A 22,212-nucleotide genomic window follows, 5' to 3' on the forward strand; every position below is an offset into this window, starting at 1 on the left:
GAGTTTCATTTTTAATATCTGTAAGATACAAACGATCCATTTCGCCGGGTTATGGGAACGAAATGAGCACGTGGAAGCGGAGCGCTTCATAAATGCTAGTTATTATTGTTCCTCTGGGCACACAAGCCCGGTCGCCTCCCTCCTGGGCGCACACAGACATGTTCATACTCCCACGTACACGCAGATGCAGAGACGTGTGCAGACGCCAGCCGGAGGAGCACGCGGCGCATCAGACCCAAGACCGTGGCGAGACGGTGAAGAAGCCGCGGGGTCCTCGGCTTCTCTCTTTTTCTCTCGGTTCTTTATGAATGAACTCCGGCCGCGAGTTTTATTTTTTTATGAATGGGAGCCGGAGCACTGAATGAAGACGGGAGCCAACCCCTACATTCTGATTGGCCCCCGCGGCTGGGAAACTCCGCCCCCCGGCCAGGCCGGACGACTCTCCGGATTGGCGGGCGTGCCCAGCCCTGGGGTTCCATTCACAAAAGTCAATGAAACAAAGGGAAACGGGGGGCGGTGTGGCGGGGCGGGGGGTGGAGAGCCGAGGCCGAGCGAAGGAAATGCACCAATCAGCTGCTCCCCCGGGCTCACAACTGTCTGCTGCGCCCGAAAAACAAGTCGGTGCGCTGGGGACCCGGGGCCGGGGCCGCCTTACTCCGGCCTAGCCCCGCGGCCCTCGGTGCGGGCTCCAGGGCATGCTCGGGACCCCCCGCGGCTCCAGCCCAGACGCCCCGGCCTCAGGTGAGGCTGCGGGAGGGAAAGGGAGGGAGAGTGTCTGTGATTCCCCGCCTCGCCTCCAACGCACACCACACTCACTCTCACCACCCGCCTCCGCAGATTCCAGGGCGGGGGTGGGAGGTGCTGGGATTCAGGGTTGGAGGGGGCGCGGGAGTTGTGGGCATGCGATGGTGTGCGCTTCGCCTGCTCCTCCGCGCGCGCGCGTACACACACACACACACACACACACACACACACACACACACACAACGTCTTATGTAACCGAGCCCGGGTAAAGCAGGGCTGCAGAAAGCAGAAACGGCGAGCCCGGCTCCTGGGAGCAGGTGGGACCTCCTTTGGCCTTTGGCGGGAGGGGAGTGGTGGTGGCGCTCGGCCTGGCAGGCGGAAACCTCCCCACCGCCCCAGTGAGTCGGAGAAGTTTCGCCGTCGGACCCAGAGCCTTGGGGCTGCCCCCTCCCGCCACCCCTCCCCGCCCCCATCGCAGCCCTCCCTGGACGGTGTGCGAACGCAGCCCCCTCCCCCACCAGGTCTCGGCCCCCGCTTGGGGCCCCGGCCGTGCGGCCGGAGGGAGCGGCCGGATGGAGCGGAGGATGAAAGCCGGATACTTGGACCAGCAAGTGCCCTACACCTTCAGCAGCGTGAGCGCCGCGCCGGCCTCCACGCCCGCCCCGCCCCGCACCCAGCCCCTACTCTCACCACAGCCCCCCTCCCCGCGGTCCCAGCGGAGTCCTGGGCTGCCCCGCCCCTGAGTCACCCGAGGACCCCAACCTCGTCCCCCAGACTAAGCGCCTCAGGGTGACTCGCGGGCATTCTCCCCGCTTCTCGCAGAAATCGCCCGGAAATGGGAGCTTGCGCGAAGCGCTGATCGTCCCGCTGGGGAAGCTCATGGACCCGGGCTCCCTGCCGCCCCTCGACTCTGAAGGTAAAGAGCAAGAGAGACAAACCGCGACCCTCCTCCGCCACACACACACACACACACACACACACACACACACACACACACACACGGCCGATTCTGGAACCCCCGCCTGTTTCCCCAAAAAACTCGCCCTCCAAGGGATTCTGGTCATTCTTCTCGGTCCCTACTCCCAAGGCAGGGGAGTCACCGGGTCTTCCTAGGGCCCCTTCTCTCTTACCGTCCCCTCCACCTCACCTCCAATTCCACTATTTACCCCTCAGATCTCTTCCAGGATCTAAGTCACTTCCAGGAGACGTGGCTCGCTGAAGGTGAGTAGTTTTGTGACCTTTTCTATTTTGGGAGGCTGGACAGGGGGACACTCCGTAGCCCCTGGTATTCCACCCTAAGCCCTACAATTCTCCTCTCCCTTCCCTGCCTCAAGGAGTTCTCCAAGGCCCTCTCCCCAGGTCCCTTGCCACTCTACTCACCCCAGCACCCAGCGTGGACACTTATATTGATATTTATTTTCTCTACCCTCAGCCAGGCTTGTGTAACTAGGCTTGAGGATGAATCAGACCATTGTGTGGGGTATTTGCTTATTTGAATGGAACTTGGCCCCAGGCCCATTTTCCTGGTTGAAATTTTCATTTGTAAAGTTTGTTTTGCAGAAGCTGCCAGGCCAATGTGCGTGTTGGGGTGTTGTTGGTGGGGGGTGGGGGGAGAAATTAATTTGTCACTCATCTTCCGGAGTTGCCCAAGCATTGATTCTTATCCCCTGGGTTTCTCTTCTTCCCAACCCCCAGCACCAAACAATTTACTGTCCAAGCCAAAAGAACAACAAAAGTTTAAATAATTCTTTTCGGCAGTCCTTTGGCACAGAGAGCCCAGGGCTCCCTCCCCAAATAGCCTTGATTGTAATTCTAATAGCAAGTGTTCCTCCCTCTTCCATCCCGCTTGAATACCTCTGCCTCCAGGCAAGTTCCCCCCTTCCTGTGTGCTGGGGAGTTAGCTGTGAGCTGGCTGGGGTGGGGTCCGTGGCTGGGCCTGATGGGGAAGTGGTGTGTTCAGGAGGTTTCCTGGTTGGATTCTTCAGTGCGTTTTGGTGGGGCCTGAGGGTGTCGCTGGTGGGGCTGCAGGTGGGAGGGAAAATGGTGGTTTAGACAGTCTCTGAGAGGGAAGGGTTAACTACCCCCATCTTAGGGTTTATTTTAACACTATGAAAATGAAGAAGCCAAAACACTAGGAACTCCTTTTTTGAGGTCTTTTTGAGGTATTTTCCTTAGGATCTCCTCATCCCTCCACCCTGGGTATCTAATTTTTTTAAAGCTCAAATCCAACTACCCTGGAACTCTCCATAGAAGCTCGGAGTAAAAAGAAAATGACCCCTGACTAGATCCTTGGAGTGAGACTAGGTCTGTCTTGCCCACTATGATATTCTAAAAATATATATGTTGACAGAATGACTATTTAGCATAGAGCAAGCACTCAAGACATTTTGTGGAATTAATGGCTGAATGGCTGTGTGAGTGCTGGAGGGATCTGGAGGTTCTGAGGGTATTGTGTGCATCATCCCCGACCCTGCAAGTCCTGCATGCCCAGCTCCAATTTACAGGCAGAGCTTTGCCCTGTCTCCCCATCCTTCTTCTGAGGTTCCGGAGCTGGGCTAGAGCTGAAAAATGCAGAGGTGTCAGTTTCCGTGGGCTCTCAAAGACTTCCTTTCCCAGTGCCTGATTTCTCTCTGGCTCACCGGGCTTCATTCCTTGCCTGTCAGCTGAGAGTCCCCACAGTGGGCAGCTCCTAGGGCTGTGAGCTAGGGGTGGGCTGAGGTTGGCATTTTGGCAGCAGCTGGTCCATCTGTGCCTGGGTTTGAGATGGGAGGGGGAGGAAAATGCTCTCATCTCTCTACCTTGGAAGTCCCACCCCTTGGCCAGGGGTCTGGAGAGGGTACAAATGTCTGTCTGTGTCAGTGTCAGTGTGACAGCAAGTGTGTGTGTGAGAGAGAGAGAGAGAGAGAGTGTGTGTGTGTGTGTGTTAGTTACATGCTGCTGCCCTGTACATTTAAATCCAGTGGGTGGGGAGGTGGGGTGGGGATTGCAAGGCGGAGGTGAGGGGGGTGGGCGCTGGGTCTCCTTGGTTCCCTCTCCTTCCTTCTGAGGGAGCAGCTCAGGTTCCCAGCTGGTGATGGATGGCCAGGCCTGAGGGGGGGATGCTGAGGCCGATCGCTCTTTCTCACTTTCTCTGCGGAGACAGATGCAGCTGCCGGGGCCCTGTCCCCCTGCACCATCCCAACACCACCCCAGCCTCCTCTCCTGTCTCTTCCCACCAGGTCAGTGACCCCGGCAACCCATGGGGAGCTTTGGGGTGGCAGGGAGGGACTAGCTTGTTTGGAAACTTGCCAGTGGTGGGACGCATTAGGAGGAATGGGGACCAGAGCCCAACCTCCCTTTCTCAGTTTGGTTTTTTCCAAAGCCCCAATTTGAAGAGAAGCAGCAAGGGGGTCCTGGTAGTGTGGGTGGGTCTGTGAAGACAGCATTTGGAGGAGGCACAGGTTGGAGCCGGGCAGATACAGGAAGATTCCAGTGTGGTTGCAGGTTCAGTGTCCTGTGTCCGGGCGTTGAAGGGTGAGTGTGAGTGCGGCTTTATGGAGGCAGCTCACATATCCTTGGGGTTGGGTTTTTGTACACAGGGGGGAATGATGTGAGGCTAGGAGGGCGTGTCTGATTTGGGGGTGCCTGGGATCTGTTGAGATGTTGGGGAAATAATCAGGCTGCTACAGGGAGACCCAGGCTCAGGCAGGCTGAGCCCAATATGTGTCTGGCTATGGTAAAAGATATGCCGGTTTTTTGTCGAAGGTTCCTTTCCAGGCTTGTCAGGAGCCCTGAATCCTTGGGGAAAATGACTTTGTTGTCTATTTGGTAGTAAGGGCCATTGACTCTAGGCCATGACCCCTTTGTGTGAGGCTCGGGTCTGTGGATTCCCAGAAGCCCTATGGATAGGTTGCTGGGATCCTTGATCCCTCTGATACTGTGTGTAAAATTGCTGGAAGTGCACCATACATAAAGGTGTATGGATTTTTTTAGGAAGAGAATGACCCATAGCTTTTATCAGATTCTCAAAGGGATCGATCGATCTGCGCTCCCCTTTTCACAGGAATCACTGCTCCCCAACCCTCCTCCAAGGGCTCCAGTCCCTTTGCCCTTTGGCTGTCCCAATCATATTTGTAGGTCAAAAAAAGACCCCATGTGTGGAGGGCATGCATGGAGGGCACATTTCACCCTGTGCTGTCTTGCTGCTGCAAGAGTGAAGTAAAAGGAATTAGGGTGTGTGCATCCCTGAATATGCGTCCGAGTGCATGTACACTGGTGCCTCGGCATGTCTGTGGGGAGGGATGAGGTTAATCCCCTCCCTAATCTTTCCCAGCTACAATGCCTCCTTCTCCATCTTTCTGTCTCTTCCCCTTCCTGAAGACTCCTGGGGACAAATATGTCCCCTCCACAACTAGTGAACTGGTTCCTTCCAGTACAGAGGCTGCCAGGGTGGGGGCAGGGTAAGGGACAGCGGTGACACAATGGAGCAGAAGCTCTGGAGAATGCCTCTACCCCCTTCACCCTATGACTGGATCCTGGGAAGAGGGTGACCGAGCATATGTAGTGTGGGTGGCTAACCTATGGTGAGCTTCAGTGTATCTCTGTTTTAACCTCTCAATTCTTCCAGAATCCAGCTTGGGAGACCCCCAAGCCCCTCCTCTTTTTTTACTAACCCCCCTTTTTGAAAGGAGAGTCCCTAAAATTCTTTCTCTCTCTCTGGGCATTATGCTGTCTTGGCACTTTTCCCACCCCCTCCTTAATCATCTGCCTCGTCCCCAGACAGATAAACTCCATCTTAGTACCGGGATGGAGCTGGGGACAGACCCTGGCACACTGGCTTGGCAGCCAAGACTCAGCCAAGTTAACAAATAAATAAAGAGAGTGGTGTACACTTAAGACCAAACATGGTAATTAAAAATTCTCCTGCTCTCCAGGAACGCGAGGCTCAGTGTTCCTGTTTCTATCCTGTTGACAGTCTCTGGATGACTGAGGGCCCTGGCCTACCCCTTTGGGAGAAGGCCAGTGTTTGGGGGAGGGGCTGAGCTAGGACAGATTTCTCCTGGCTCTGGGAAGAGGATGGCACCACCTCTTTTGGGGTGTGGTCTGTGAGCTGGAGGAAGCCTCCTCCTGGATTCTGGGCCTGGAGGGGTCCCTGGTTAAACTGTCAGGCCCGAGGCAGGAAGAAAGGCAAGATGATGCTGAGGGTTCTCTGCTCTCCAGCACCAGTGACGCCAGCAAGAGATACCCCCAGCCCATTACCTCAATGGAAAGTAGCAGTTAATGAGGCCCCAGGGGTGGGGCCGGAATGCGTCAGCCACCCCTGAGTTCTGCACCACCCTTTCCCTTGGGACCCTTCTTGCCTAGTAGGAGGGAGGGAAATGTTGGTCACTCTGCTCCCATCACCCCAGCTTCCTGCCACCTTGGGGGATGTTGCCTCTGAATGGACCAGAGGGCACAATGGGGAGCCTGGCTTTGCATCCCTGGGCAGGTGGACAGATTTGGCCTCTTACCCTCTATCCAAATGTGCCTATTTTTAAGGTTGTGGTGGCTGAAGTGAAAGGATTACCTGAGCCCAGGAGTTAGAGGCTGCAGTGAGCTCTGATTGTGCCACTGCACTCAAGCCTGACACAGGAGACTTCCTTATAATAGATTTTAAAATGCAGATGCCTGGGCCCCACCCCAGTCCTATGGAATGGGACTCTCTGGAGGAGGGGACTGGGAATCGTGTTTTTATTTTATTTTTATTATTGTTATTTGAGACAGGGTCTCACTCTGTTGCCCAGGCTGGAGTGCATTGGTGCGATCTTGGCTCACTGCAACCTCCACCTCCTGGGTTCAAGCGATTCTCCTGTCTCAGCCTCCAGAGTAGCTGGGATTACAGGCGAGAACCACCACGCCTGGCTAATTTTTGTATTTTTAGTAGAGATGGGGTTTCGCCACGTTGGCCAGGCTGGTGTAGAACTCCAGACCTCAGATCGTCTGCTTGCCTCAGCCTCCCAAAGTGCTGGGATTACAGGCATGAGCCACCACACCTGGCTGTAATCGTGTTTTTAACAACGTCCTGGTGACTCTTGAATCAGGCCAGTTTGGGAATGGTTGTCTTTTTGCCGTGTTTGTGCTCCTGAAAAGATGTGTGCTGGCTGTGTGTTTCTGTTTGTTCTTGCCAGCGGATTTCATGTCTCATTGATGTCTTTGGTCACTTCAGACCAAAGTATTATTATGTTGACTTGTCCTAAGTTCTCGTTTAGCTGCTGGTGGCTCGGGATTCTTAAACTCCCTCTCCCTAATGCTTCTGTCAAGAAATCAACTATGTATTAATATAAGCCTATGTTTATAAACACTTGGCACCTATGATATTTAAAGCAAATTGTTGAAGAATATTCTTGCCAAGCAACATATCACAACCTAAAATATCCCCTGTGAGATGTGCTTTCCTGGAGAGGACCTGCCTCTAGTGTTGCCTTGTGTGTGGAGAGGGGGAGCCTGCAGGGAAGGGCTAGGATGGTCAGGATCTCTTCAGTGCATGCCCTCAGGCCCACAGTGCTGAATTCTGCCAGCCTGAGGACAAACGATTATTGCATGTTTATTCATGTAGTCAAGAAATAACAGCACTGAGCATCTACTCTAACCCTGTGCTGGGTGCTGGGGCATCAGATGACAAGAAAGATAAAGCTCTTGCCCTCACAGAGCTTAACTTCCTGGTGGAGGAGATAGGTAGATAACAAACAGGTAAACATAAATTAATATATTCAGGTGGCAATATGTGCCAGGGAGAAAACAAAACAGAGATGCAATAGAGAGCCAGGAGGAACCACTTTGGTTTAGGGGTGGTCAGAGAAGGCCTCTCCAGAGATGTCAAAGTGAGCTGAGACTCTGATGGCCAGGAAAAAAAGAAAAAGGCAAGAAAGCATCTGGGGAAGAAGGAACAAACTCAGCAGGTTTGAGGGCTAGAAAGGAGACCAGAGTGCTGCAGATTCACAGGCAAGGAGAGGCAGGTCAGAGAGGTAGGCAAGGCCAAGTCATGCAGAGCCTTGGAGGCCAAGGGCAAGCGTTTGGATTTCATGCTTTAAATAACAGAGAGAAATGATTTGATTTCTGTTGTAAAAAGATCACTGTGACAGCTAGGTGGAGAGCAAGGGACCATAGGAGGTAAGAATGAAAGTAGGGTATCCTGGTAAGAGGCCGTGGGTGAAATCCAAGTAAGAAATGATGGAGCCTTAGCCTAGAGAGAAGCAAAAGAGATGGGATATGTATTTGTATAGGCCGGGGGTGTGGAGGTTTTTTCTAGCCATCTCATACCCCTCACCAGCCATTTTGACCTCTCTGGGCATTTTATCAATCAGTTTCCCCATTGTCCAATCTGAGAGCAGTCTCCAGGGAAGGAGAGTCCAGCCTCCTCGGGCTACAGGTTCCACTGCATCACCCTAGAACCACTCTCTTCCTGGAATAATATCAGGAAGTTCTTCTTGGTGTCTACACTTCCTGCTGTGATCCATTTATTTTTGAGAGAGGGGCAAAAGTGGGCCAAGACTCTGGGATCAAGGGAGATTCTTAGCTGTATAACCACCTGAGAAGCCCCGCTCTGGGGAGGCCAGAATAAGAACTAGAAATCAGAGTTTGATGTTCAGGTTAGGAGCCATGGATGAGCTGCTGCTGTATTTCAGTTTTCCTGCCTATTCCCCAACCCAGCTCCACCCATCCTGGCATCCTGGGAGAGCTCTTCAGATCGCCAACCTTGGGAATCCCTCCCCTCCTTAGCTGCACATTAAGGGGATGAGGCACCTATGTACTCAGCCAGTGTCCTTTGCCTTCTGCAGTGGTCCCAGTCACCAGCCTCCTGCTCTCCCACTGTCATCCTTCTTTTTTATTTTATTTATTTATTTTTGAGATGGAGTCTTGCTCTGTCGCCAGGCTGGAGTGCAGTGGTGTGATCTCAGCTCACTGCAACCTCCACCTCCCGGGTTCAAGTTATTCTCCTGTCTCAGCCTCGGGAATAGTTGGGATTACAGGCGTGCCACCACGTCCAGCTAATTTTTTTTTTTTTTTTTTTGAAATGGAGTCTTGCTCTGTCACCCAGGCTGGAGTGCAGTGGCATGATCTTGGCTCACTACAAGCTCCGCCTCCCAGGTTCACGCCATTCTCTTGCCTCAGGCATACTCCTGCCTCAGGTTTAGCTGGGACTACAGGCACCCGCCACCACACCCGGCTAATTTTTTTTGTATTTTTAGTAGAGACAGGGTTTCACTGTGTTAGCCAGGATGGTCTCGATCTCCTGACCTGGTGATCTGCCTGCCTCGGCCTCCCAAAGTGCTGGGATTACAGGCGTGAGCCACCGCGCCCAGCCTAATTTTTGTATTTTTAGTAGAGACAGGATTTCACCATGCTGGTCAGGCTGGTCTCAAACTCCTGACCTCGTGATCTGCCCACCACGGCCTCCCAAAGTGCTGGGATTACAGGCATGAGCCACCATGCCCGGCCTTTATTTTTCACTTTTTTGGACAGAGTCTCACTTTGTCACCCAGGCTGGAGTGCAGTGGCATGATCTCAGCTCACTGCAACCTCTGCCTCCTGGGTTCAAGCAATTCTCCTGCCTCAGCCTTCCGAGTAGCTGGGATTACAGGTGCCCACTGCCACGCCTGGCTAATTTTTTAATTTTTTAGTAGAGATGGGAGTTTCACCTTGTTGGCCAGGCTGGTCTCAAATTCCTGATCTCAAGTGATCCTCCCGCCTCAGCCTCCCAAAGTGCTGGGATTACAGGCATGAACCACTGCGCCCAGCCACCCCCCTATGTGATTTTATTTATTATTTAATTTTATTTTTCTTTTGAGATGGAGTTTCACTCTTGTTGGCCAGGCTGGAGTGCAGTGGTGCGATCTCAGCTCACTGCAACCTCTGCCTCCCAGGTTCAAGCGATTCTTCTGTCTCAGCTCCTGAGTAGCTGGGATTATAGGCTCCCGCCAACACGACCAGCTAAGTTTTGTATTTTTAGTAAAGATGGGGTTTCGTCATGTTGGCCAGGCTGGTCTCGAACTCCTGACCTCAGGTGATCCACCCGCCTTGACTTCCCAAAGTGCTGGGATTATAGGTGTGAGCCACCATGCCCGGCCGCCTCCTATGTGATTTTTAAATCCACAGGATCCCACTGCTTATAATGCCTGCCCATCCTAGATGTGACTGTTGTGAGCTTTAAGGGAGTTTTGTAAACTCTGAGGGGCGAGGCTGTTTCACTTCAGAAAAATGGAGGAAATAAAGACAAAGCATCTAGAAAAAGAAAGACTGGAATCTGCTCAGACAGGTTCTGAGAACAGTCTTCCCTCCTGGGTCTTAGTGGAGCCCAGAGGTGGAGGACACTAGGACCTAGGGTGGAGCAGCCTTTAGTCTCAAGCAAGCTTGTCCAACCCGTGGGCCTGTGGGCCACTTTCAGCCCAGGGTAGCTCTGAATGCGGCCCAGGCCCAACATAAATTCCTTGTAAAATTTCTTAAAACATTATGAGATTTGTTTGTGATTTTAAGTTCATCAGCTATCGTTAGTGTTAGTGTATTTGTGTATTTTATGTGTGGCCCAAGACAATTCTTACAATGTGGACACCCCTGGTCTAAAGGCTGTTGGTCCTTTCTTGGCTGTTGCTAATCTGCAGGGCTGTAATAATGGAGCCTCCCAGGGGACAACCAGGGCTCCGCCCCAAACTCACCTCTGACTTCTCTCTGCAGCTCAGGTACCAGACAGTGATGAGCAGTTTGTTCCTGATTTCCATTCAGAAAACCGTGAGTAGAGGTCCCTGGGGAGAGGGTATAGGGAGTGGAGGATGGCAGGAAGTGAGTCATAGGATAGAGAATCACAGGAGAGCAGCTTGTTCTCTCCTAAAAAACAGTGGGGTTTGATCTTAAAGACCAAGGCAATAAATGGAATGAAAACCTTGGTTGAAATCTGGGGCTTGCCATGTTCTTGCTGTGTGACCTTAGAGCAGACACTATCCCTCTGGTTCTCCATTGCCTTATATGTGCAGTGAGGGGCCTGGGCCAGTTCAGCAGAGTCCAGTTCTAGTGTTGTTTGTTTGTTTGTTTGTTTTCCCCCCAAGACAGAGTCTTGCTCTGTCACCCAGGCTGGAGTGCAGTGGCACAATCTCAGCTCACTGCAACCTCCGCCTCCCGGGTTTAAGCCATTCTCCTGCCTCAGCCTCCAGAGTAGCTAGGATTACAGGCATGCACCACCACACCCAGCTAATTTTTGTATTTTTAGTAGAGATGGGGTTTCACCATGTTGGCCAGGATGGTCTCGAACTCCTGACCTTGTGATCCGCCCACCTGGGCCTCCCATAGTGTTGGGATTACAGGCGTGAGCCCAGTGCGCCCGCCCCCAGTTCTAGTATTCTAAGTCACTTTCATAAACTGGGGACAATTTTGCCTCCCAAGAGACATTTGGTAATATCTGTAGACATTTTTGGTTGTCACAGTTGAGGGTGGGGTGCTACTAGTGTCTAGTGGATAGAGAGGCCAGGGATACTGCTAAAAGCATCCTATGATGCTCAGGACCGCTCCTTACAATATTATTAATAAAACACTATCTGGCCCACACGTCAGTAGTGCCACTGTTGAGAAACCCTGCTTTAGGCTGGGTGTGGTGGCTCACGCCTGTAATCCCAGCACTTTGGGAGGCTGAGGCGTGTGGATCACATGAGCTCAGGAGTTTGAGACCAACCTGGCCAACATGATGAAATTCCGTCTTTACTAAAATACAAAAATTAGCTGGGCATGGTGGCGTGTACCTGTAATCCCAGCTACTCAGGAGGCTGAGGCATGAGAATCGCTTGAACCTGGGAGGCGGAGGTTGCAGTGAGGCAAGATTGAGCCACTGCACTCCAGCCTGGGTGACAGAGCGAGGCTCCATCTCAAAAAAAACAAAAACCAAAAAACAAACCCTGCTTTAATGTCAGATACTTTGCTGTCAACTGTCTTCACCAGTGAAACAACGGGGCACAAAGAATCAAAAACAGCAGAGAATAGTTGGTTACAAACGGCATTTGACTGGACTGGTTAAAACTGAATCTCACACCGGCTTGGAACCAACTCTTTGCTGCTCAGCCTCGTGGCCAGAGTTTGGGAACCCCGTAGGGGCCACAGGAAAGGCCAGTGTTCTTCACAGATAAGTAGGAGCATGTGTATAATGTTAGTCAGCTGACATTCAAGTGGGCCAATATCCAACCTCAACCAGAAAAAGAAAGATTCTTTTATTTATTTATTTAGAGACAGAGTTTCACTCTTGTTGCCCAGGCTGGAGTGCAATGGTGTGATCTCGGCTCACTGCAACCGCTGCCTCCCAGGTTCAAGCGATTCTCCTGCCTCAGCCTCCCGAGTAGCTGGGATTATAGGGATGTGCCACCACGCCCGGCTAATTTTTTTGTATTTTAGTAGAGATGGGGTTTCTCTATGTTGGTCAGGCTGGTCTCGAACTTCTGACTTCAGGTGATCCGCCCGCCTCGGCCTCCCAAAGTGCTGGGATTACAGGCGTGAGCCACTGCGCCCGGCCAAGAAAGATTCTTTATATCCTCAAATAAGAAAACATGTCACTCCCTTGGAATTTTCCAGGGCACTCAGGAAAACTATAGGCCCTAGGTTGGAGGTGCTCACTCCTTGAAAGTGTTTTCTGGGGCCTGGGGTTGCATTAAATGTTTTTGTTTTTTGTTTCTTTTTGAGACAGAGTCTCGCTCTGTCACCCAGGCTGGAGTGCAGTGGCATGATCTCGGCTCACTGCAATCCCCGCCTCCTGGGTTCAAGCAGTTCCCTTGCCCCAGCCTCCTGAGTAGCTGGGACTACAGGCATCCACCACCATGCCCGGCTAATTTTTTTTGTTTGTATTTTTAGTAGAGACAGGGTTTCACCATGTTGGCCAGGCTGGTCTTGGACTCCTGCCTCCCAAAGTGCTGGGATTACAGGTGTGAGCTACCGTGCCCAGCCTAAATGTTGAACTTTAGATGGTTTATTTGGTTAATAATCAGACACTAGTCTGATGTATAAACTAGACATAATGTAAATAGCCAAAATGTTCTTGTCTCACTGCGGGTCTCAGAAAATTGATACCCAGAGAGGGAAGGAGGCTGTACCAGTCACCCAGCTGGTCCTCAAAGCTCAGAAGGTATCAGAAGCCCTGCCTGCCTCTTGTGTGACAGGCTCTGGCCTTGCTCTGTCCCCTCCACCCCCACAGTAGCTTTCCACAGCCCCACCACCAGGATCAAGAAGGAGCCCCAGAGTCCCTGCACAGACCCGGCCCTGTCCTGCAGCAGGAAGCCGCCACTCCCCTACCACCATGGCGAGCAGTGCCTTTACTCCAGGTGAGCCCCAGCCTGGACCTGGTGAAGGGTAGGAGAAGGGTTCCAGAGGAGGGAGGCAGGGGGCACCCATGAGCAGAGGCAGCAGCTGAGATGCAAGTTAGACAACAGAAAGGATTTTCTAGCTCTTGTAAGGAAGCAATACAGCTAAGGATTTCCTCTGAATAGACGGAAAACGCAGCAGAGGGCCTCAGGAATACATACTGAGGCCAGAGCAGATTCTGTTTCCACCAAGAGGCCCACTGTCCCACCTAAACCATTGCTCTGAGCAACAAATCCCCCCTGTATGAATCCCAGGGGTTCAAGACTAGCCTGGGCAACAGAGGGAGACTGTCTCTGAAAAAAGAAAAGAATTGGCTAGGGCTGAGTCTGTGGCTCCTGCCGTTCCCTTCTCAGCCCCCTCTATCCTTCCTTCTCCTGTAATCCCTGTGACCTCGCTTTCCTAGGAATGAAGGGTTCAAAGATGCTTGCCAGCTTCTCTGCCCCCTCACCCCTGTCTCCTTCTCAACTCCAGTGCCTATGACCCCCCCAGACAAATCGCCATCAAGTCCCCTGCCCCTGGTGCCCTTGGACAGTCGCCCCTACAGCCCTTTCCCCGGGCAGAGCAACGGAATTTCCTGAGATCCTCTGGCACCTCCCAGCCCCACCCTGGCCATGGGTACCTCGGGGAACATAGGTAAGGAGACAGGGAAACCCACTGCTCATGGGCCCAGGTGTTTTTTCAATTCCTGAGTGTTCTCCATAAAGACTTGAGCTGTGGGGTGGTAGAGGCTGGGGGCAGCGGAATAGAAAGGGAGAAATACTGACACCCCAACCCCCTACCCCCCATTCCAGAGCCCACTCTAAAAGCCTAGGAGTAACAGGCTCGAGGAAGGATTAATTTAAAGTTCTCTTCTCTTCCTTCTCCATCCAACCACATCCAGCTCCGTCTTCCAGCAGCCCCTGGACATTTGCCACTCCTTCACATCTCAGGGAGGGGGCCGGGAACCCCTCCCAGCCCCCTACCAACACCAGCTGTCGGAGCCCTGCCCACCCTATCCCCAGCAGAGCTTTAAGCAAGAATACCATGATCCCCTGTATGAACAGGCGGGCCAGCCAGCCGTGGACCAGGGTGGGGTCAATGGGCACAGGTACCCAGGGGCGGGGGTGGTGATCAAACAGGAACAGACGGACTTCGCCTACGACTCAGGTAAGAGACTGGGGTGGGGCAGGGTGGCATGTGATCAAGTGAAGAGTTCAGTTAAGCCCAGAATGTCTCCTGAGTTTTTTTACATTGCTGTTTACCATTTCATACATCCAACCCACCCACCCACTTTTTTTCTTCATAATTTCAAAAGAATGTTACTTTTCTTTCTTTTTCTTTTTTTTGAAATGGGGTCCTGCTCTGGCCCAGGCTAGAGTGCAGTGGCACGATCTCTGCTCACTGCAACCTCCGCCTACCAGGTTCAAGCGATTCTTGTGCCTCAGCCTCCCGAGTACCTGGGATTACAGGCACCAGCCACCCTGCCCGGCTAATTTTTGTATTTTTAGTAGAGATGGGGTTTCGCCATGCTGGCCAGAATGGTCTCGAACTCCTGACTTCATATGATCCATCGCTTCGGCCTCCCAAAGTGCTGTGATTATAGACATGAGCCACCACACCCGGACAAATTATTACTTTTCAATGAGCAAACCTATATTCAGATTAAAAGATAAGGGGGGCCCCCGGGGCATGGTGAGTCATCTGTAATCCCAGCACTTTAGGAGGCCATGGCAGGAGGATCGTTTGAGCCCAGGAATTAGTTCAAGGCCAGCTTAGGCAACAAAGTGAGACCTCGTGTCTGTTTATAAAAAAGTAAAATTAAAATAAAGGGGGATGTAGATCCTGCCCTCAGGTAGCTTGTGACTTAATAGGGAAGTTAAGGCATTTATTTCTATTTAACAGGTGTTTGAGGTTTTAATTACCTATTAAGACCAAACTACTGTGACAGGAACACGAGTGTGCAGAGTTGGGAAATACAAAGATGAATAGGATGTGTCTGGTCCCTATCCCCACAGAGGCTTAAAAATACAAAGGGATTTGAATGAAGAGAAACATGAATTTGAAACTAGCCAGGCTCATGGTTCTTGCTAGTTCTCAATAGGAGGGCAGGGTTTTCTTGTTGTTTTGTTTTGTTTTGTTTGTTTTGAGACAGAGTCTTGCTCTGTTTGTTTGTTTTGAGATGGAGTCTTGCTCTCTTGCCCAGGCTGGAGTGCCACTGGGTTCAAGCGATTCTCATGCTTCAGCCTCCCGAATAGCTGGGGTTACAGGTACCCATCACCATGCCCAGCTAATTTTTGTATTTTTAGTAGAGACGGGGTTTCACCATGTTGATCAAGCTGGTAGAAGCACAGGTTAATATGTGGCTTACATATTTGAGCCTCCCAATTGATGTATGCCCTGGCCAGAGGCAAGGGCAGAGGAAGTAGGGACTTCTTTAAATTCTAGTTCCACCTGGCTGTTGACTGGAGTGAGATGCACTCACCTATGTTCATAAATAGCTATAGTTCAAAGCCCCAAGGGCCGAAGGAGGGCCAGTCCCAGGAAGGGTCCAGAAAACCCTGCCTTTTCTTCTTTCCTCCTGGCTTTTGTTACATTAGTAGCCCTAGATCTGAGTTTATTAGAGTAGGCCCAGAGCTAGCTAGAACTTTAGAATTTCCCGTTTTGTGGTGCCCACAACCGTTCAAGGGCAGGGGGATGAACCACAACCCCCCAGGCTGTCCAACTAAGAACCGGATGGTGCTCCTGTCCTCAAATCCAGGGCATAAGCCTGAGCCAGGCTTGGCAGTGAGCTGGGGAGAGGAGGGGGGAGGCACTCTTGCCGCTGACCTTCAAAGGCTGTAGACCGGAGGGGATTGTGTTACATGCCCTTGAACTCCTGCCCCTCCCCCCAGCTACTCCTGAATGGAGTCAGGAATTCCATTCACAAAATGGAGGCATGAATGAGCCCACCCTCCCGCCTCCTCCCGGAGGTGTCATGTTTCACCATCTTCTCATTCATAGGTGGGAGTGCAGTGGGGGGAGGGCGGGAAGGGGTTGGAACTTGAACGGGTGGCTTCACACTGCCGCCTTCCCGATGTGGAGTGGGGAGGTTCCTATCCTATGGAATGGAATGAAACGAAGTGGAATGTGCTCTGTTAGACCTGAAAAAACAAGGCCCAGTGCCCACTGCCTCTTCCCCAGGTGCATGCAGGAGCACGCTCTGTTTCTGTCACACACACACACACACACACGCGTGCACAGGGCTGGGAACCTGACCTGCTGACCGGACATTTTTGTCCATTCTGAGGGAGTCTTAGGCGTGGACACCGAACTCTTTCCCCGGACGTTCATCTCACCCTCCCTCCTCCCCCTGAACTCGCAGGAAACAGCTGCTCCCTGGCAGCTTGGGCCCTTCAGAACAGCTTGCCCAGCCCCCGCTGCTGCCTTCCATGGCCTCAGCCGCAGCCCTCAAGTTGAGGAGGGGTTCCAGCATCACACTCCCTCTGGGTGAACTTTCCCTGGGATTTTGTGGTTGGCAGGCAACCTGGGCAAAGAACAGTCACCAGGAAGCAGGCTGGAAGGAAGAACTTCTTGAATGTGGATAGGACTTCCTCCTCCCTGCCCTCGAGCTCCACCCCAAGCCACTTCTCACATCACCCCTTCTTCCCCCACAGATGTCACCGGGTGCGCATCAATGTACCTCCACACAGAGGGCTTCTCTGGGCCCTCTCCAGGTGACGGGGCCATGGGTAAGGCAGTCCCCCTTCCCCTGCCAAGCCCTCCATGTTGGGGAAGGGAGCGCTGCCATGGGGGAGGGTCTCCCTGGCCAGGAGTCCCTCTGGACTCTCTGGGGTCTCATCGGTGAACCCCCAGATCTGAGCAACCCCCAATTTCCTCCACAAGGCTATGGCTATGAGAAATCTCTGCGACCATTCCCAGATGATGTCTGCGTTGTCCCTGAGAAATTTGAAGGTCAGAGAAGTGACTGTTGATGGGAGGGTCAAGGTCTTATCACGCTGTGTCCCTGCCCGAGTTACATCACGTTTCATTGTTGCAAGAGGGTGGGACCCATAGAAAAGTACCTGGGGAGACCCCTTCGAGAAATCCCTGGGGTGGCAGGCGGTTGCTTGGGGGACCAAAAGACACAAACCCCACACCTCCTACTTTCGTGTTCCCCAGGAGACATCAAGCAGGAAGGGGTCGGTGCATTTCGAGAGGGGCCACCCTACCAGCGCCGGGGTGCCCTGCAGCTGTGGCAATTTCTGGTGGCCTTGCTGGATGACCCAACAAATGCCCATTTCATTGCCTGGACGGGCCGGGGAATGGAGTTCAAGCTCATTGAGCCTGAGGAGGTGGGCCTCTTGGATGTTCCCAGCCCTCCTTTCCAAAGTTTACAGCCTGGAGGTGGGAGAACCTGGGAAATGGTGGCACGTGCCTCCATCATGATTCTTGCTTTACCTAACCTGAATTCTTGCCAAGCCTAAGTTTGTGGGCTGATGCTTTGTTGCAGAGCTAGCTTGGCACTTTGCACCAAGAATCTCAAGTGCTCTTTCTGACCTTACCCCCATTTTTTCCTCTGCCAAGGTAGCATCTCTACCCCAAAACTGTTTTGTTCCCAGGTCGCCAGGCTCTGGGGCATCCAGAAGAACCGGCCAGCCATGAATTACGACAAGCTGAGCCGCTCGCTCCGATACTATTATGAGAAAGGCATCATGCAGAAGGTGGGGGCTGTGGGTCTAGGGACAAGGTGGTGGGGGGCAGTGGCTGTGAGAAGCTGACTGGGGAGAGGGTCAGCAGGGCAGTTCTCAGCAACTTTGTAGGATCAGATAATGAATCAGTCAGAGAGACAAGAAATTGTGGAGAATCCCAAGGTTCTCCTCCCCCAAAAAAGTGCAACACTGTAACTGAGAAGCCCAAGCATGGAGAAGTTGAGATGAAAAAGGAGTAAGAACTGTGAAGGGAGAGTCAGCTTCTCGGGAACCAGCATGGGAGAGAAATGCCCCGAGCATCTGCCTGTACTGGTAGAAGGGCCACATTCCCCACTCCCCCACCTTACCCCATACAAAGGCTGGGCGGCTAGCCAGGCTGACCAGACCTCTCTCCCCATAGGTGGCTGGTGAGCGTTACGTGTACAAGTTTGTGTGCGAGCCCGAGGCCCTCTTCTCTTTGGCCTTCCCGGACAATCAGCGTCCAGCTCTCAAGGCTGAGTTTGACCGGCCTGTCAGTGAGGAGGACACAGTCCCTTTGTCCCACTTGGATGAGAGCCCCGCCTACCTCCCAGAGCTGGCTGGCCCCGCCCAGCCATTTGGCCCCAAGGGGGGCTACTCTTACTAGCCCCCAGCGGCTGTTCCCCCTGCCGCAGGTGGATGCTGCCCTGTGTACATATAAATGAATCTGGTCTTGGGGAAACCTTCATCTGAAACCCACAGATGTCTCTGGGGCAGATCCCCACTGTCCTACCAGTTGCCCTAGCCCAGACTCTGAGCTGCTCACCGGAGTCATTGGGAAGGAAAAGTGGAGAAATGGCAAGTCTAGAGTCTCAGAAACTCCCCTGGGGGTTTCACCTGGGCCCTGGAGGAATTCAGCTCAGCTTCTTCCTAGGTCCAAGCCCCCCACACCTTTTCCCCAACCACAGAGAACAAGAGTTTGTTCTGTTCTGGGAGACAGAGAAGGCGCTTCCCAACTTCATACTGGCAGGAGGGTGAGGAGGTTCACTGAGCTCCCCAGATCTCCCACTGCGGGGAGACAGAAGCCTGGACTCTGCCCCACGCTGTGGCCCTGGAGGGTCCCGGTTTGTCAGTTCTTGGTGCTCTGTGTTCCCAGAGGCAGGCGGAGGTTGAAGAAAGGAACCTGGGATGGGGGGTGCTGGGTATAAGCAGAGGGGGATGGGTTCCTGCTCCAAGGGACCCTTTGCCTTTCTTCTGCCCTTTCCTAGGCCCAGGCCTGGGTTTGTACTTCCAACTCCACCACATCTGCCAGACCTTAATAAAGGCCCCCACTTCTCCCATTAGTTCTCCTGTGTCCTCTTTGCTGCCATGTGGGAACAGACCTGGGGGTAGAAAGAGCTCTGGTCTTGAAGCAGAGCTGACTGGTTTGGGGCCAGGCCCTGGCGCTTAAATCCTCATGTAGATTTGAAAAAAGGCAGTTCACCTGACTGTTTCTCTTCTGAAAAATGGGCTTAATGATACCTGCCCTTCCTCCTCCCCAGCATTACTGTGTGAGGATCCAGAAATAATGGACAGGGGGTACTTGATAACCTGGACAGGCGCCCCTTGTGCACTCTGGGCCTGCTTCCAGCAGCAGTCTCCCTGCCCCTGTGGGCGGGTCAGGTGGGCTACTGAGTGGCAAGGGTCTCCCTCCTGGGACTTCCTCAGGCAGGGTTTTGGTCTTTGGTTTCTGTGATCCCAGTTGTTCCCATGACCCTGCTGCCCCACATAGACCCCAATTGCATGTCCTCCCTCCTACCTCAGCTCTAGGTTGCTACTTTTGCTGGGGTTGGGGACAAGTGTCTGGAGAATGGGGCAAAGGAGAAAGGCTCCCAGGCCAGATGGTACAGAGAGAGGCTAGAGCAGGCCCTGGATTCTGGCCAGTGGAGATTAGATCTTCTGGGGAGTGGGAAACACCTAGATTCTCCTTGCCCAAATTTGGGAGAGATCAGAGTCCTGAGGCTGAGTTTTTTGGGGGTAGGTAGAAATGGCAAAGCGGACAACATGGTGACACCTATGGAGGATGTATGACTGAGATGTGACAACAGGTGGGAGGGGCAGAATGGGTGGTTCTAGAGCCAGCTGCTATGTAAACCGCTGCCCAGGAGACATGCTCAGGTAAAAACCGGTGCTCTCCTGTTAAATAGAAACTGCAGCTGTGCTGAGGTTGGGCCAGCCCAACTCTGTTCATGTCTCAGGTTGGCCCAGCACCAACCTGAGACCATCCCTTGCAGGAAGGGATGCCCCTCGACCACTACCTACAAATAAAAGGCAACATTACTTCTTCCTAGAAACACAAAATATCAATGTACTGACACAATTTAGTGCAAGAAACAAAATTTTAAAAACAGGTTTTAAAAATATATAATTTAATTCCACATTAAAGCCAAGCTATCGTGGTGGGAAGAAGGTGTAAAAATCGGTGGAAACCCTGAAGGCCAAGTACACACACAAAGAGAGAGGGATTTAGCTGAGAAGCAGCATCCAGGGAAAGAAAGGTCTCCACAAGCTGAGATGATTGCCCTCTGCCCTCTGAACTGTTCGTTAACAAGTCACTAGTCCCAGTTCTTTGTTCAAATCCTCAAACTTGGAGAGGCACTGCTCCAATGAGACAGCTACAGCAACCACGGGGAGGAAGTGCTTTGGGCTGCAGGAGAGACAGTCAAAGCCAAATCACGTCCAGGCGGGATGAAGTAAACCTGGACCGAGGAGCCTGACCCAGCTGCGGAGCTCACACATGCCCCATAGGGACGGTCCCGCCATATACACAAACAGCACACTCAGCATGTGTGCAGAGGCAGGCAACTCCTGAGCTTGGTTCTCGCGGGGTGGGGGTGAAAAATATACTTTAATGGCCAAGAAGATCCCAGCTCTCTGCATGAGACCCACATCCTCTCCTGGGCTGTCACTCAATCTTGGGAAATACTGGTTCAAGGAAGAGAAACAAGGGCTCCATTGTGTGAGAGCAGCAGGCAAGCTCCCCCTCTGCATCTGGACAGGACCCCCCCACCTTCTCCCTCAGAGCAGGCTCAGCTCAGCTGCTGACATTGCTTTCCTGATGGTCAAAAGGTCAGAACCCAGCTATGTTGTCATAGCAGAGAAGTGACCTCAGCTCTAGGGTAGAGAGATGGTCAAGGAACACCCACAGAATGGGGATCCTTCTTTTTCCTCCACCTGAGCCAGAAAAGATAACCAACCCTGCTGTCTCTTATCCTTAGCCCATTCAACATCCCTTTTCAACCTCAGCTTGAAACCCAACCCTCCCTCCCCAGGTGTCAACATTGTCAGTGCTGGGCACTCAGTCAGGACAGGCTGGGCCACTATATCCAGGAGTGTTTCTGAATGGGGAAAATTTAGGCTGGAATTAGGACTGGGAGCCAGGTGTGGTGGCATGCACCTGTAGTCCCAGCTACTCAGGAGGCTGAGGCAGGAAGATCACTTGAGCTCAGGAGTTTGATGCCAGCCTAGGCAAGATGGCAAGACCCTGTCTTAACAAAAACAAAAACAAAACAAAACGAGATTGGGGAGGTGGGTGCCCAGTCCCCGTTTCCCCTTTGGTTTCATTTGAGGTCCCTGTACTGTCTCTCCCCAGAAGGCCTTCAAGGTTAACACACAACAATGCCCTGCCCCTGGATTACTGGCCTGGGCTTACGAAGGCGCATACTCAGACAGAATCAGGAGGCACTCACTCAGCTTAATGAAGGGGCAGGGATCTGCAGCCAGCAGATTGCCTGGCCTATATTCCTCTCCCTCGGACTCTTTCTGAATTGTCTTTAGGGTGTGGTTTGCTGCCCAGTGACAACATACATTCCTTTATATCCTGGAATGTTACATAGTCTCTCTTAGTGTCTGGCATACAGTTCTACAGTAGTTCTAGCATTTACATCACTTCAGAACTTACTAATAACATAAGGACAGGAGAAGCAGCAACGTAACAGGATGTGCCCAATCTCTCAGAAGCTTCTCTACAAGCACTACATCCAGACCAGCTTTCCGTAAGTTCCGCAACCTGGCCTGGCAAGACCTGCCTGATGTTCCGCCAGGTAAGGAGCCTCCTCAGTGCAGAGGACAGTGGCTCTCGACTGTAATCCCACCGCTTTGGGAGGCAGAGGCAGGAGGATTGCTTGACGCCAGGGATTGGAGAGCAGCCTGGGCGGCATAGTGGGAACCCATCTCTATGGGAAGAAAAAAAAAAAAACCCTCCTCAGGAGCTGTGAGGAGGGCACAAGGAGGTGGCCATTCTCCAAGCAAGTGCTAGGAAAAAACCACTAAGAACAAGCCCTGCAGCACAGATACTGGCAGCACAAACCAGCTGAGAGGAGAGGTGTTATGTTTGTTTTCTGTTTGGAGTGGGGAAAGGGAGGTTTTGACCATAAAATCCCTTCGTTAAAGTCCATCCAGGACCTCAGGGGAAAAAAATAAAAACAAAATAAAATAAAAGCTGTGTTGTTACTTA

The 22,212-nt window shown here is 52.5% G+C and overlaps 2 protein-coding genes across 8 annotated transcripts in view; one reads left to right on the top strand and one right to left on the bottom strand.

Moving 5' to 3' along the window:
- The first annotated feature begins 437 nt into the window (after nucleotides 1-437).
- Nucleotides 438-19,060, top strand: ETV4 (ETS variant transcription factor 4). 4 transcript variants are annotated; one of them, XM_063799591.1, is made up of 14 exons: nucleotides 1,006-1,061; nucleotides 1,266-1,376; nucleotides 1,567-1,660; nucleotides 1,918-1,965; nucleotides 3,887-3,962; nucleotides 10,435-10,488; nucleotides 12,926-13,052; nucleotides 13,564-13,725; nucleotides 13,973-14,238; nucleotides 16,725-16,799; nucleotides 16,954-17,022; nucleotides 17,230-17,402; nucleotides 17,670-17,771; nucleotides 18,160-19,060. In XM_063799591.1, exons 5-14 carry the CDS (start codon nucleotides 3,887-3,889, stop codon nucleotides 18,382-18,384), a joined length of 1,329 nt encoding a protein of 442 aa, XP_063655661.1. In that variant the 5' UTR covers nucleotides 1,006-1,061; nucleotides 1,266-1,376; nucleotides 1,567-1,660; nucleotides 1,918-1,965; the 3' UTR covers nucleotides 18,385-19,060. The 4 variants fall into 4 exon arrangements, with proteins under 4 accessions (XP_511536.3, XP_003315466.1, XP_003315465.1 ...); XM_511536.7 differs by lacking the exons at nucleotides 1,006-1,061; nucleotides 3,887-3,962 and adding an exon at nucleotides 438-741; XM_003315417.6 differs by lacking the exon at nucleotides 3,887-3,962 and having other exon boundaries at nucleotides 864-1,061.
- A 1,048-nt stretch (nucleotides 19,061-20,108) lies between these two features.
- The window catches only part of DHX8 (DEAH-box helicase 8), a 43,159-nt gene continuing 41,055 nt past the window's right edge, over nucleotides 20,109-22,212 (bottom strand). For 2 of the 4 annotated variants that reach the window (XM_016931728.3, XM_001154075.6), the window contains exon 23: nucleotides 20,109-20,403. In XM_016931728.3, the coding sequence (XP_016787217.1) occupies nucleotides 20,301-20,403 (103 nt within the window). In that variant the 3' untranslated portion in view covers nucleotides 20,109-20,300. Of the gene's footprint in view, nucleotides 20,682-22,212 lie in introns of all 4 variants that reach the window. The other 2 variants (XM_009432062.4, XM_063799590.1) reach the window with 1 other exon arrangement.

This window comes from Pan troglodytes, chromosome 19, assembly GCF_028858775.2.
Source record: "Pan troglodytes isolate AG18354 chromosome 19, NHGRI_mPanTro3-v2.0_pri, whole genome shotgun sequence".
NCBI lineage: Eukaryota > Metazoa > Chordata > Mammalia > Primates > Hominidae > Pan > Pan troglodytes.

Bases quoted from the DNA above. Each gene is read 5' to 3' on its own strand.
- ETV4 (XM_511536.7), top strand. From the start codon at position 1,317: ATGGAGCGGAGGATGAAAGCCGGATACTTGGACCAGCAAGTGCCCTAC. The intron at 1,377-1,566 runs GTGAGCGCCGCG...CGCTTCTCGCAG, and splicing joins TGCCCTACACCTTCAGCAGC to AAATCGCCCGGAAATGGGAG. The intron at 13,053-13,563 runs GTGAGCCCCAGC...TCTCAACTCCAG, and splicing joins GAGCAGTGCCTTTACTCCAG to TGCCTATGACCCCCCCAGAC.